The following is a 14,431-nucleotide window of genomic DNA, read 5'->3' on the forward strand; positions in this document are numbered from 1 at the left end:
TGCGGTGGGGAAGGCACTTCCCTCCCCAAGACAAGGAAACACCTTATTAGGACTCCAGCTCCCAAACTTGGGCTCGGGAGGATCTAGGTAACATGATGGGTTCTAGTCCTGGACCCAAAATCTCAGGGATGATGGTTGGGGAGCAGAAGGGAGCTGGAGGCCCGGAAACCAAACAGAGGCTAGGGCTTAAACTGATGTAACCAAAAGGAAACCCAAGTATGGTCCATAACCCAACCATTAAGTTAACCATTCCCATAAAGAGCCTGAAAGAGGACTGTTACTAATAACACAGGTACTTCCAATGTGCACATTCATCTGAGTGGGCAGGAGTACTAATCCTGCCCGCACCCTAAACCTATCTCTAACCCTAATCCTCTCCCCATCCCTAGGTCTAGGTCTAACCTTAGCCTTAACCCTAACTTCAGACAAACACTAACCCCTTCCTAAGCTCTAATGCCTATCCCTAATCCTAACACTTTCCCCCAGGGGAGGACCTAAAGGGCAGGGGGAGCTATGAAGCACCCCACCCCGCAAGGGCAACAACTGATCCCAGACGACTGGAGAATTTCCCACTCTCCCCAGGACTCTTTTGCTGTTGTTGCTGCCTCCCACCTCTCCCTGGATATGTGAACTCTGACCCCTGTTGGCCTTTGGGGTATGTGTGGGGGTAGGGGAGTGGAGCCAGGAGCTGCTCAACCCTGCAACGGACATCCCTTTCCCTTTCTCTCCATCTGCCAAGCCAGCACCAGCTCAGCTCTGATGGGCAGTGGAGGGGGAGGAATAGAAAACATATTGATCCAGAGTAGAAGACACCTCATAAGCCTTGGGTTTCCAGGAAAGAACCCCCTGCAGAGAATATCCAGTCTATAATCCAATGAATTATTAGATCGCCAGCTACCAAAGCAAGAAGTTAACGGGCTGCCAGAGGCAGGAGAGGGGGCTCGGCCCCTGCTGGACAATGCCCAGAGTTGGGGAGAAGCAGCGGCTGGGAGCTGAGGGGTTGGCCGTTGTCCCCGACCACTCTCACCTAACTCCTAAATCCAAGAGCTGGAACTGGTATCAGTTTTCAGGCCCAGAAGCTGGGGCCTCTGAGTCGAACTGACACATGGGAGCTGGAGGAAGGGTAAAGGGGAGCAATGAATCCTGTTCTGGTCCTAATTAGACTTTTACCAAATCTGTTGTTTTCTCAACCTCAGTTACCTTGTCTATTAAACAGGGATGGTTGTCCGTACCGAATCTTCTCCTTCCGGAAAGTGAGGAGGTTCAGCTGAGATCACGTTTATGAAAACTCGGGTCATTTGAACATTTGCGGACACGTCTTCTGCACCAGGCATATGCCAGACGCTGGGGGTGCAGGGCTGTATGAGCCAGTGCCCACTTGGAGGGGCTTACGGTGTGGCCAGGGAATCAAGCACATCAACACATACTCCCAGAGTAGTAGGGGAGCGAAGTGAAGGCTCAGTGAAGTGTAAAGCCGTCTGCACACCCATGAGGTTTAAGCACAGACTCCCATACTCAAGCCCGCTGCATGGAGGCCCTTCACTTCCAGGGGCTGGGACTTCACAGTGGGTAGGGAAGTGCAGAATAAGGCTGGGCCCTTGAGGGGCCATGCACTAAGAAAAAAGGGGGGGACAAGCAAACGGAGATAGGATCTACAAAGCATTACATAGAAGCTAATTTTTTTTAAAGTTTATTTATTTATTTATTTATTTATTTATTTATTTATTTATTTAAGAGAGAGAGCATGAGCAGGGAGGAGAGGTAAAGGGAGAGAGAGAAGCAGGCTTCCTGCTGAGCAGGGAGCCCAACACCGGCTCCATCCCAGGACCCTGGGATCCTGACCTGAGCCAAAGGCAGACGCTTAACTCACTGAGCCACCCGGGCGCCCCGAAGCTAATTCTTTTGATGTTCTGATCACCTGGGCCATCGTCACGGAGGGCTGGGCCTAGAGAGGTCGCCATAGGACAGTGCTGGCAGGAATGGACCCGATGCCCCAGCTCTGCCCCATCCGCCCAGGTTATCCTTCCACCCACCTCTGAGCTTCAGGTGCCAGGTGCCACACAGCCAGGGGCACCTGAGGCTGTCAGGGACCCCGGACACACGGGTGGCCTCAGCGAGCGAGGGAGGCACTAGTCCTGAAATATCCTGGGGGGAGCGGAAAAGCTGAGAGGACCGAGAGGGCAGACCTGCACAGTCCCCAGGGGGGCCGCGAGCCGGCACCACACACAGCCTGCCACACGCACCCTGGAAAAACCCTGTCAGTGGGGCTGCAAATACCCCAGGGTCTAGGCACCCCCCCCCCCACCTCAGGCTGGCTCAGTCCTCCTCTCCAGGCCAGAGGGAGAAAAATAACAAAATGAGAAAATAAGCTGTTTGGCTGTGGTGTGAGCAGGAATATCCATACAGAGCTGCCCACCACTCACCCTTACTCACTCTTTCCACACCCAGCCGGGGCGCCCAGCATGAGACAGACCACCCCCCTGCCCCCTCCCCCGTCTGGGCTAAAAGCAGACGCTGGTGAGCGAGCAGCAGGTTATAAATATGCCCGGGGAACTGCCGCCAACTCGCTCCCTTGTCATTCCCCGGGAGGGGATAGGGTGCGGTGGCTCCTAGGGAGGGGCCAGGGCTGCCCTGCTCCTGGGGCCCAGGAGGAAGTGGGGCTTCCAAGAGGCTACTGCACTTTTTTTTTTTTTTTTTTTTTTTTGCCCTTTTCAAAGGGAAGGAACCACCACCACTTCATGTCTCCTGGACATCGGCTCATCTGCTCAGAGGTGGGGTTCCATCCCTCCCCAGCCGGCCTCGGCGGGGACCTCAGAAGGAGAGGGCCCAACGCCAGCCTGGGTCACAGTGCAGCTCAGCACCACTTCTCTTTCTCACACTCGCTTACTCTCAGCAAAGCCGAAGTCCATTCAACAGGCATTTGCTGGGGCCTGCTGAGCCCGAGGCCGCGTGCCTAAGCACACCTACGCACACAAGTGTCTGCACGCGTACGTGTGTGCACTCACAGCGGGCCCGACTCCCTCCCATGTGCTCACATCAGCGCCGGCCCTCCCTATGGACTTCTGGGCTTGAACCTGGCAGGCTCACCAGGAAGGGTAAAGCTCCAGGCTCCTGGTTCTGCCTCAGAGCAGGTTGGCGGAGGTGGGGGATGTTGAGAACCAGGGCCCTCAAACATTCCTGCTCCCACTAGTCCCCCGATAAATGACGGGTCCTTTTTCTCCTCCCTGCCCAGTCATCTCCCAACGCGGGCACCATGCCAGGAAGAAAGAGCCACTCTGTGGGATCCCGGGGGGCATCTGCCCAGGCTGCCAGAGCCTCCTGCTTCCCAGCCACTTGCCAAGTAGGTGCCAAGCTGGGCAAAAGGGGGCAGTGCCACCCTGGGAAGCTTCCAGCTCTCCTCCCCCAAGGCTGAACCCCTCCCCTTTCCCTCCTCCCTATTAATCCTCGGAAGTGAAGGGGCCATCCCTGGCGGCCCCTCGGCCCTATTGTGGCCCCTCGCCCTCCTCGGCTGGCGTCTAATTAACTCCTCCTGCCCCCGGTTTTGTGTGCCCCCCTTACCCCACCTTGTCGGCCCCGCCCCTCCGCTCGGCCTGCTCCCCCCCACGGACATTCCAGCCCGGCCGGGCTGGTGTGCCAGGGCAACCAGGGCCGGACCGAGGCCTAATCCTCCCGCCGCCTGGCCGGGCTGGGGGAGCCCCACTCACCTCCCCGCTCTCTGGGGGCTGCCCGGCTCGGCTGCGGCGGAGACACACAATCAGGACAAAGGCGCAGCCCCCAGGGGGCTAACTCAGCCTTCACGCCCAGGTTGTGCGGCATTTGGGGAGTTTAATGAATTGTCCATCACGCCTTTCAGGGCCCGCCCGTCAGCCTGGATTAATCTTCGGAGCCCTGGTGGGGTAGGAGACACTAAGCCTGTATTTATTACTCTCCCATTGTCACTAATTGAGGTAATTATCTGTGACTCTGGCCTGGCCAACAATGCCGCATTCACTCCCGGGACCTCGATGGGCCCGGCTCCCACTCTCAGCACCAACCCTCCCTCCTCTCTTCTCCCAAACCCGCCAAGGGCTAAGTTGGGCCCTAGAGCATGTTGGGAAAGTGGACAATGTCCCACAATGCTTCACCTCCCAACCAGTGTCTCCCACAGCCACCATTATGGAATTGGAGCTAGGGAGAAGCCTGGTCCCCCCAAAGTAGATGAGAAAAGGAAGGCAGCCTGTCTGGGGACAGGTTTGGCTGGCAGAGCCCCCAGGCCCTAGAGGGGCATGCTTCTGAGATTTTGGTTTTCTGGACTCTTCAACTCCTCATCTCTGGGCTGGTGACACCAGGGTCTCATAGGGCCTTTCTGTGGATCCACCTTCATGTTCCTGTAGCCTCCAGAGTTGTAGAATATTGGGAGGCCCTAATCCATACCAGGCATACTCTCAGGAGGTCCCTAGAGCCTCCAGAGCTGGCGGCATGGCTGTGGGTATGATGGGGGAGGTTGGGAGAGAGACTAGGAAAGGGCTGGTCAGGGAGCTCGGATAAGGCAAGAGGAGTCACCCCAGGAAGGAACATCTGTGTGGCCATGCAGCAACCTTAGGGAGAAACGTGGATTTGGAGGGGGTGGGCAGTGCCAGAGAGTAGACTTCACGTGGAGATAGCTTCCCAGGGCAAGGGAATTGGCCTTGGGAACAGGTGTGTGTGTGCATCTGTGTGTGTATGTGTGTGTAAAAGAGAGAGAAAGCAGGCAAAAGAAGATTTGGTTTTTGATTAGGACTCTAACTGAGCTCTTTGAGGACAGGGACTATGTCTTGGTCACTGTTGTTGTTCCAAGAGCCTAACACTGTACCTGACACATCATAGTAGGTACTGTCCGGCCAATGGATGGATAGATGAGGCCAGTTCCTACATTGGAGCTGGGGGTGTGTTGGCTCTTCTTTTCCATAGCTGCACTTAGCCTTTTTATTCTGTCTCAGCACTTGCTGGAAGGAAGTGTCTAGACCATCCAGGGACAGTTCTTGGATGGGCACTCCTCCAACTGCAAACATTTTAAGGACCTCGGCAGAATGCGGCGCTACAGTTGGAACAGCGCCACCTTGTGGTGCCTCTTGGAGGAGCTACTGAAGAGACTCCGGCAAAGAAAGCGGGGTTCTTCCCTACGCTGGGGGGTGGGAACACCAGGCCGCAGCCCCCTCTCCTCCTGTGTGTCTGAGGCTGCGTTGCTGTACCAGTGTTCCTGTTACGCAGTTTTACCATTTGTTCCCACCTTCTGCTAGCATTTGCCGAGCGCCTGCTCCAGGCCAAGCTTGTAGGGGATACAGAGCTAAACCAAAGGCGCTACCTTGAGGAGCTCATGGTCCAGCAGGGGATTGCACAGCCTAACAAGACCAACAAAGGTCATAATCAGCCAGTAGAGAAAACAATGATATAGGTGTTGAGGAGGCAATGGGGACATTAGCAGCTCAAAAACGTTCTGCCCCTCCCCTCTTCCTCAATTCCTTTCACTAAAGCTCCAACTTTTATCCTTGCTTTCCAGAGACGCTTCATGATTTGGCTCACACACATCATTCTAGGCTCCCGCACCTCTGCATTCCCCAGGGCCTCTGTTCCCTGTGAAGGCTTTGTGCTTTCCCACCTCTCTACCTTTGCCCACACCCTGGAATGCACATCTTCCCCATCTCCCCCTATTGAAACCCATCTGGAATGTCCCTCCCTCCATTAAGCTCTTCTAATTTCCCTTGGCAAAATGGCCTTGCCTCCTGAAGCAGCTTCTTGGCAGGGCTTTGGTTAACAGCACATGCTGGCTGTCCCGTGGAAGGTTATCTGCGAAAGTTACTTATCCTCTTACTAGGCTTCTACCTTCCTGAGGACATGGGCTCTGTGTTTTGTTCATCTTGGCATTCCTTGCGGCACTGAGCTAGGCACATCATATGTCATCATTAAGAGAAGAAAGAGATGGATGGATGGATGAATAAGTGGATGAACGAATGGATGGATAAATGGATGGATGGATGGATGACAGAGGGGTTGGTAGATGGATGGATAAATGGATAGATGGGATATATAGACGGGCGGATGCATGCATGGATGAACAAAAGGATGGAGGCATGCATGGATGGATAGACGGATGGGTGAAGCAATTCTTCTTTAAAAGGACTCATCAAAAGCTGTGTAGTGTCAGGGGCTTCAAGGGAGGAAGCCCACTCCTTGCCAAGCAAGGCATACAGGCAAGGGGACAATATCCAGACTGAGCCTTCCTTCACGACAAATGCACCCTCAGTGACTCACCTCCTACTCCCCAGAAGTAACTCACAGTTGGGGAACTGCTCCTTCTTACATGCTTGCCTAGATCCTCAGGAATGCTTTCATTAACATATATTATGTTGCACAGCCTGCACTGTAATGATTTTGTGGGTTTCCTCTCCCATATCCCTTCCCCTGTCTCACACACACCCTGGATTGGAAGCTCCCTGAAAATAGGAGCCCTGTCTGAGTCTCTTGTGTGTCCCTGGAGCCTGGCATACAAATTTAATGAAGGAGTGACCAGATGAGTAACTGAGGGAATGCTCACCCTTCTCTACAGACACACTTTGCCCACTCCCTGCGTATTCATGTCTAGCCATCTCTCCTGGTCTTCTCCTCCTCACACCCCATATACACACTCCTCACCCCGAATCCCCTAAAGTCCCAGAATTACGGCCTGGTTCTCTGTTGCCCATTTGTGGCTGATCTAGGGAAGTCCCAGGGCTCTCATGAGAGTCCGAAAGGAGAGGGGGCCCTTAGGCCCTCTGAAGCCATATTAACCCGGCCCCATTTGGGACAGAGAAGGGCTTCCCTCGGAAGAACCGGGCTGTTGGGAGGGTAGTGGCCTGTGGTAACCTGAGAGATGCTACCCCATCCTGACCACGCCCTCCTGCGTCTGCTCTCCCTACACCTGACCCAGGAGGCTGTCCCAGGGTTGGGGGTGGTTGTGGCCTCCGTCTCGAGGCTGGCCAGCTGGCAGACACAGCCAGATTTAGAAGTCATTTTCGCAGCAGGGAGCCTCCAGCCTCCCACCCACAGTGCCATGCAGGGCCAGTCTGAGATATGGCTCACCAAGGGCTGGCCCCCAGACCTGCAGTCACCCCTCCCCTTCTCTCTGTCCCTTTCTCCCCAGATCTTTAGCAGCCAGTGCTGACTCCACCCTTAGGCAAAGATGAAGGAAGTCCTGGGAAGCAGGGTGTGTTGCCTGGCACCCTAACTGCCCAAATCCTCCCTGTACATCCTCCACCCATTCAAGGGACTGTGTCTCCACCCCGGGGCTCCCTTCTCTTCTTGACCTGGCCTCAGCTGCCTGTTGTTCTTCTTCCCCAACCTCTACTTCTTTCCCCCAGCCTCCTGTTCTTATGCCCCCAATACTAATGAAATAGCTCTAGAGAGAAATAATAATCAGAGCTTAACACTTGTATATCCTTTATTACATGTACCAGGCATTGTTCTAAGTGCTTTTCATATTGAATCATTTAATCCTCCCAACAAGCCTAGGAAAAAAGCACTATTCATAACCCCATCTTATAACTAAGGACACTAAGCAACAGAGAGATTGAGTAATTTGCCCAAGGTCACACAGCTAGTGTGAGGTAGAGGCAAGATCTAAACCCATGCTGCCAGGCCCCAGAGTCCATGCTCTAAACACAACACTACCCTATTTTTCCGATAATGGTAGTAGTGTGGGTGAACTCTTAGAAACTGACCTCCTGCGTGTTCCACCTCACAGAGTCTTTGGCTGTATGATGGGGTCTCCCTCCACAGGACCGGCCCCTCCACTACCCATACGGCTCACCTCTTCTCCCAGCCTGAGAGCCTGGAGGCCCTGGGCTGTAGCAAAATCTAGGCAGATGCTCTCACCACTGCCCTGGCCTTCCTCGGTCTTCCTCCTGGCCTCAAGTCTGTTCTCTTCTCAAGCCCAGAGGTCCAAGGCACACACTCCCGAGGGGGCCAGGCTCACCCCAGCCTGTCCTCAGTTTTCACTCCTGAGAATGTACCCTCAACTCCAGTCTAACGAGACTGTTTGGTAATTTCCAACACATACTCGGCTTCCCCCAATCCATACGACTATTTTTGCTCTGTCCTCTACTTGGAACTCCTTTCCCCAAATCCTATCTCAGATGCCACCTCCTTCAGGGAGCCCTTCCTGATCTCACAAAATCCATACAATCTCCCTTGTGTGACTCCTTATAATACTTACCACTCGCTGCTCACTACTATCATTATTGGTGAGTGTTCATCTTCACCCCATTGCAGGCAGGCCTTACTCATCTCTTTCCTGGAGCCCAGCTCAGGGCCTGCTTCCTCTCAGGTGCTCAGTAAATGCTCAGTAGTTAGAATTGGCAGTAGTTAGACTTGCAGGTGGAAGGTAGGCAGACAGACCTCAGGAAACTTTGATCTCTGCCCAAGGTGAACCTCACTTCCTTTACTTCCTCCAGCAAGAGCTAACTTGAAACCTGACGTTGTGGGTCCCAGGCAGGTTCTGGGTTGGACTCTCCAGGGTAATTTTGATCAATGCTCTCCCCTCAGGCTCAGAAGCCCAAAGGGACACCCCCACCACACACACACACTGAACCAAGGTCAGCCTGCCCCAGTGCAGGATCCGGCCCATCGACCTCCCAAACTGTCCTGCTCTCTCCTACCTGTCCTGACATGTCTCATCTCTCCGGGTGAGGGTAGGGAGTGACATCAAGATAACTGAAGACCAAAATCATAAGTGGCTTGAGAACGGGGCTGGGGCTCTGAGCGCTGAGCGGGAGTCGGAGTGACTTGGTAGGGATGGGGGCAGAGGCGGGCCGGCCAGGACTTCGCGACTGAGTCTGGGCGAAGCCCCCGCGCCCGCCGTGTCGGCGGCTAAATTTACCCAGGCTGACTCAGCCCTTGCCCGGAATGGGGGGTGGGGGGAGTGCGCCGGGGCAGTGGGAAGAGTCAGCGGGGGTGGGGCGGGGGGCAAGGAAGGAAAAGTCCGACTGGGGGTGACAGGGGTGAGCCGGGAGTTTCCATCAAAGAAAGGAGTCTCCCCAGCCCCCCACTGAGGGGGGAGAAACAGTGGAACCCTGGGGGGAGGGACACGGGAGGGACTGGGCCGGTGAAAGGAAAAAGATGCCAAGATTGGACAAAGGGAAGCTTAGATTTATTGAGCGCCTACTCTGTGCCAGGCACTGTGCAAGGCGCTTTACATACATTATCGCATAAAATCCTCACAACAACCCTGCGAGGTAGGTGTTTATAAACCCCCATTTGACAGATGAGGAAACTGAGGCTCAGGGAGGTGAAGTGATTTGGCCAAATTCACATGGCTAGTAAGTAGAGACAGAACTGTCCAAGATCAGAGAGAAAAAAGACTTCAGTGTCTGGGTCCCAAGCCGGTTGGCGTGGGTGAGTAACAAAGAGGGGCTCCGCGCGCTTCCAGAGGTCTAGAAGGCCAGAGGCCTGCCCCCGACCTCGCACGGCTGGAGGTGGCAAGACGGGGGACCCGCGCTCTGTAACTGGGTATCAACTGGTTAACTGGCAGTGCCCGGGTAGGGGGGACTCGGGAATTAGCTACCGGGGAAATCCGCGACCTGCGCGCGCCCCGTAGTGGCTACAGCGAGTATCACACCCCACATTTACAGGCTTTTTGGGACCAACCTCCCCCTTCCTTCCCTGGCCAAGGTTTCTGGAAGAGGCAGAGATGCAAGAAATTTTCAGGGTTCTTTCAGATGAGTGATGCCACCGGGGTGGGAAATCGTTGTAACGATTCAGAGCATCACTAAGGAACACTGGGGAGGAGGAGAAGGGGGGAGGCCTAAGGAGGTCCCAAGCTGATTCACTGGCTGCCTTCCCTCCCCAGCTCGGACCACCACAGGCCAGGGACAGTGACAAGGCCACCATCCTGCTCTGCCTTGAGGAGCCCTCACCCAAACCTAAGAGACTGGGATAGAAGCCCGTACCCATTTGCTCAGATCTTCTGCAAACCCTGGACAGTCTCTTGAATATTGAGAATGAGTGCAGGTGACAATGAAGCCATCTGAGGGACCCTCAGACTCTGTTCATTTATTCCCAATTCTCTTTCTTGGCCTGTGGAGGAGAGGGTGAGATAAAAGCCGCCCCAAGGATCCAAAGCATCAGGGATGAACTTATCCCAAGGCGTGTGACACCAAAGTGAGCCCTCTTCCTGTTTTGCTGGTTGTATCTGGATCCCTTCCTCTTCTGCCAAGGGCCTCTATGTCACCTGGTCACCTCAGTCAGAAGCCTCTCCATCACTTTCTCCCTCCAAGCCCCAAGATCCTGCCCTAAAGTTGCCCTATGACTATAACATCCCTGCGTTCCCGCCTGATCCTGCCTAGGCCACCTACTCTGCTCCACACCTAGTGCACCTGCCCCTGCTGAAGACCTTACTCCAGTGCCCTGAATGGAGCAGGCATTAAAATCTACTGCTCATCCTCACCTGTCATGAGAAAGAAAAGAAAGAAAGAAGAAAGAAAGAAAGAAAGAAAGGAAGGAAGGAAGGAAGGAAGGAAGGAAGGAAGGAAGGAAGGGAGGGAGGAAGGAAGGAAGAAAAGGAAAGAAAGAAATCACGAATTGGCATATGTTCCCTTTCCTTTCATTTGGGCGGCTTCTATTTCAAGTATGGGAACGACTCTGGGTAAGGGGGTACAAGGAAGTCTGTGAGGAAGAAAGAGGACCAGTGGGCCCAGGGATGGAAAAGTGGGGAACACAAATACAAGAAAGGGCCTGTCACTGCCGCTCCCTATTTCCCTGTGGGATCCCCTTAGGGTCCCTCGTCCCGAAGAGGGCCTCCTCCGTTCGGCTGATGACATCTAGAATCTCTCGGATACTGTCGCTCAGCTCGGCTGTCTTCCCGCCTTCCCCGGGCCGGGGCGGCTCATTTCGCCAGGAGGCGCCCGAGGCTTCTGTGTCGCTTCCATCAGAAGAGCCGCTGTGGACGTTGAGCTCCGCAGCTTCGTCCGAGTCCGAGTCTGGGGCGGTGTGACGGCGGATGCGGGATACGGCTTCCCGCAGGGCCCCGGCGTAGGGCCCTGGGGTCCGCGCCCAGCCCCGGGCCGCGCGCCGTGGGACCGCCGCCACTTGCTGCGAGCCCTCGGCACTGACCGTGCCTCCTGAAGCCGCTGGGCCTGAGGCTGAGCGCTCTGGGCTACCTGGCGGCGTGGGGGCGTCCTGAAGGTTTACTTCGCCAACCGGGAGCCCCAGGATGCGGGAGGCGCGCTCCTCCAAGGACGAGTCCGCGGGCTTCCCGCCCTCGGCTTCGAACCCGCGCCCCCCAACGAACTGGTGCGAAAGGCGACTGCTCAAGAGCAGTTTTTGCCAAGGGTGGGGAAAGGCCGCGGCTCCCTCGCCCTCCTCCTCGTTGGGCTTCGGTTGATTAGGGGCATCCCCCACGACGCGCGGCACCCCATCGGGCAAAAGCTGTACATGCTGGGTTCGAGGGGTTGGAACATACTGTGACCGTATCACCACGCACGTGGCGTCAATGACAAAGACGCCTTCTCCCCGAGCACGGCCGCGGGAACTGCGGGGCAGGGTGTGGGCGCGGCGGGTCCCCTTCCAACCCTCCGAGGTCTCAGGTCCGGCCCCCTCTCTATGACCTAAGGACTCTCTCCACCCCGTGCCTCCTGGAGCCCAGGGTCTTGGGAGGGTCTGGCTATGTCGGGGCGGCTGCTTTTTAAGGGAGGGAACCCAGCATTTGGGGAGCCAGCCCCGTTCCCTATTTTCTTTCCCTTCCCCGGAGCCCTTGAGATGGGGCCTGGACCTGGGGGCGGGACGCGGGGGGCTGGGAGTCGCAGTGGCCAACCCCCCGGGAGCTGTCTCCGTGCCTGGGCTCCCAGCAGCTTTGGCTCGGGGATGGCCGTCGCTTCCACTATTCAGGCCAGCAGTGGCCAGCCCCAGGCTTTTCTCCGCGGCCCCCTTGCCGGACTCCTGCCTCGGCCCGGCTGTTCCACAGCCTGGGGATCCCCCCAAGAGACCCCGCCCCTGTCGGAGACCCCAAGCCCCGAGGACGTCCCGGTAGATCCGAGGATCCAGCCTCTTCTTTGTGCACCCTCCCTCTGTCCTGGCCGGAGTCGGAGCAGAGGCTGCTGAGGCTGGCGCCTGGGAGGGCTCGGGGCCTCGCTTAGACCCCAAGGTCCTGTGGGGGCCTTCGTAAGAAGGTGGAGCCACGTAGGGTGGCGGGCGGTCCCAGCGTCGTCGCAGGGCTGTCCCGGCTGCGCCTCTCAGCAGCAGGTGAGCCTCGTAGCTGGGGGGCCCTGGCCGCCTACCTCCCCAGGGCCCCGCCCACGCCGCCCCTGGGTCGCTCTGCGGCTGCGCGGATGGACGGGGCGGTCGCCCCGCCGGCCCCAGGCGCTCGGGTCGTGAGGGAGCTGGGCGCCCTACAGGCTGGGCCACCCGAGGGGCGTTCCGAGGTTCCGGGAGGGGCCGACCGGGGGGGCTCCTTCGGGCCCCACCAGCCTTGCGCCTTTTTCGCTCGGTCTCCTTGGCCTCCCGCTCCTGCGATGCCGCTTTCCTTTTCTCTTGCTCCCGGGCTCGGGCCTCGGCCGGGGGCCCCGCCCGCCAGTTGGTCGCCTCCTGCAGCACCCTGGAGGCCCAGGGACGGCGGGGCGGCGGCTCAGGGGATCCCGGGCGCGGCCCACACCTGGGACAATGAGCAGGAACCCAGGTGAGCAGTTTGTGGGGGAAGGGAGCCGAGGTCCGGGGAGCTGGGAGCACTGGAGACCATTTGGGGCAGCCGTGTGGAGGGGTGTGTGTGAGTGTGTGCCCGTGTGCACGTGCGTATATGTTAGGGCTGAAGTCGAAGCCGGACTCCTCACCATCTCTCCATGCACACTTTAACAGCGTCTGCCCCATCTCACCTCCTGCCCTTTCTCACACCCACTCTTGCCCCCCAAAACAATGCGGGAAGAGTCAGGCCCCAGCCCTCGGGATGGGGTAGGGGGAGGCGTGGGAAAGAGAAAGGGGGCCAGCAGCACTGGCTGGTGCCTGCGGGGAGGTCCGGACCCCACTCCCCGCCCCACCGCTCTCTTCCCGTCACCCCTCCTTCACTCACGTGCGGCTCTGGGGCCCACGGGCCCAGTGGCTGGCTTGGAAGTCCATGGGCTGTCGAGGAGGGGCGCGGCGACTATAATGACAGGAAATAGTCTTCACTTCGATCACCAGCAGCTTGGATTTCTGCACCCAGAGGCAGCTGCCAGACTCCTCATCCTGGGGCTCCCGGGGGCTGTCGGGCCCCTCGGAGAATAGCTGGCCATCCAGCATCCTGCCCCACCCCACCCCGGCCCCCCACCCTCCCACCCGCCCCGAGAGCCCCCTCCCAGCCCGAGGAGCCGGCGCCCACTGCAGAGCGACGGGCCCAGAGACTGGGGACTATATATACCCGGGCACACGTGTGTGCCTGTCTGTGTGTGTGTGCGCGCGCGCATGTGACACGGTGCGGCGCGGACGGCACCGCGCTGCTACCTCCCCCATGTGCACGGCCGCCCCCTGGGGCCCAGGATTGGGCGCCCCTTCCCACTGCTCATGTCCCCCAAGCCTGATGGGACCTGCGCGAGTGGGCAGGGGACTTCTTATTTTTGCCAAGCTGACGGTGCCCTTCCCCCACCCCCATTTCTTCAACGTTCCTGTCGTTTTAACCCTTCAATCTTCTGCTTGTCGGGGTGCCCCACCACCAGGGTTCTGCCACTGACTTCCTGCCTCGGACTTCAGGAGGTGACGGGAATGGAACTCAAGGTCTCTGCCTGCCACTCTCTGCTGGTTTCCATGGGGTTGGGGTGCAGGGGGTCTATTTTTAGCAGCAGGGACTGTTCGGGTGCAGAGATGAGTAACCAGCTTCCATGCGGTGGAGGGAGGAGGCGGTAGCTTTCACGCAGCTTTTATGTGACTCTGGGGGAGAGCTGCCTCCCCCAAGCTCAGAAAGGGTGACCCCCACACCTTTAACTCCTTACCCTCTCCGTGTTGCAGCCCAGGGCTGCTGGTAGGACACAGGAGTCTGTCTTGGCCATCCGAACTGTCCCACGCTCCTATTCTAGATGTTTGTCCTTGGGCACCTATGGAGGCTTCTCCCCGCAGCAGGCTCTCTCCCCCAATCCAGAAGCCAGGATCTGGGGGTCATACTGTTCTGTGCCCACACAGCTCTGCTCAGCCTTATGGAGGACAGACTAAAGTACTTATGTATTTGCACCCTTTCAGAACGGATGGAGGAAGAATGGCGTGCTCCCTTGGAAAACCATCCCCTAGCAACTGAAATGATAAAAGTGGCCCCCGTTTCCTAGCGTAGAGCTCCCCATCATCACCACTACCACAATGCCTAGCTCACTTAGCCCCCACCTGAAGTGGTGCTCAAGATGCTCACCTTTTCCACTCATTCTGTCCCAGGGGCAGGGGGTGTTGCTTACATCCACATGATCCCTCCCCCCAAGCCTATACCAGG

At 57.3% G+C, this 14,431-nt stretch overlaps 1 protein-coding gene across 1 annotated transcript; it reads right to left on the reverse strand.

The window, feature by feature from the left end:
- Positions 1-9,120: 9,120 nt before the first annotated feature.
- On the reverse strand, positions 9,121-13,275 carry DDN (dendrin). The gene is made up of 2 exons (XM_036121133.2): positions 13,052-13,275; positions 9,121-12,640 (listed from the first exon to the last, which is right to left on the reverse strand). Exons 1-2 carry the CDS (start codon positions 13,258-13,260, stop codon positions 10,729-10,731), a joined length of 2,121 nt encoding a protein of 706 aa, XP_035977026.1. The 5' UTR covers positions 13,261-13,275; the 3' UTR covers positions 9,121-10,728.
- Positions 13,276-14,431: the final 1,156 nt, after the last annotated feature.

Source organism: Halichoerus grypus, chromosome 6 (assembly GCF_964656455.1).
Source record: "Halichoerus grypus chromosome 6, mHalGry1.hap1.1, whole genome shotgun sequence".
NCBI lineage: Eukaryota > Metazoa > Chordata > Mammalia > Carnivora > Phocidae > Halichoerus > Halichoerus grypus.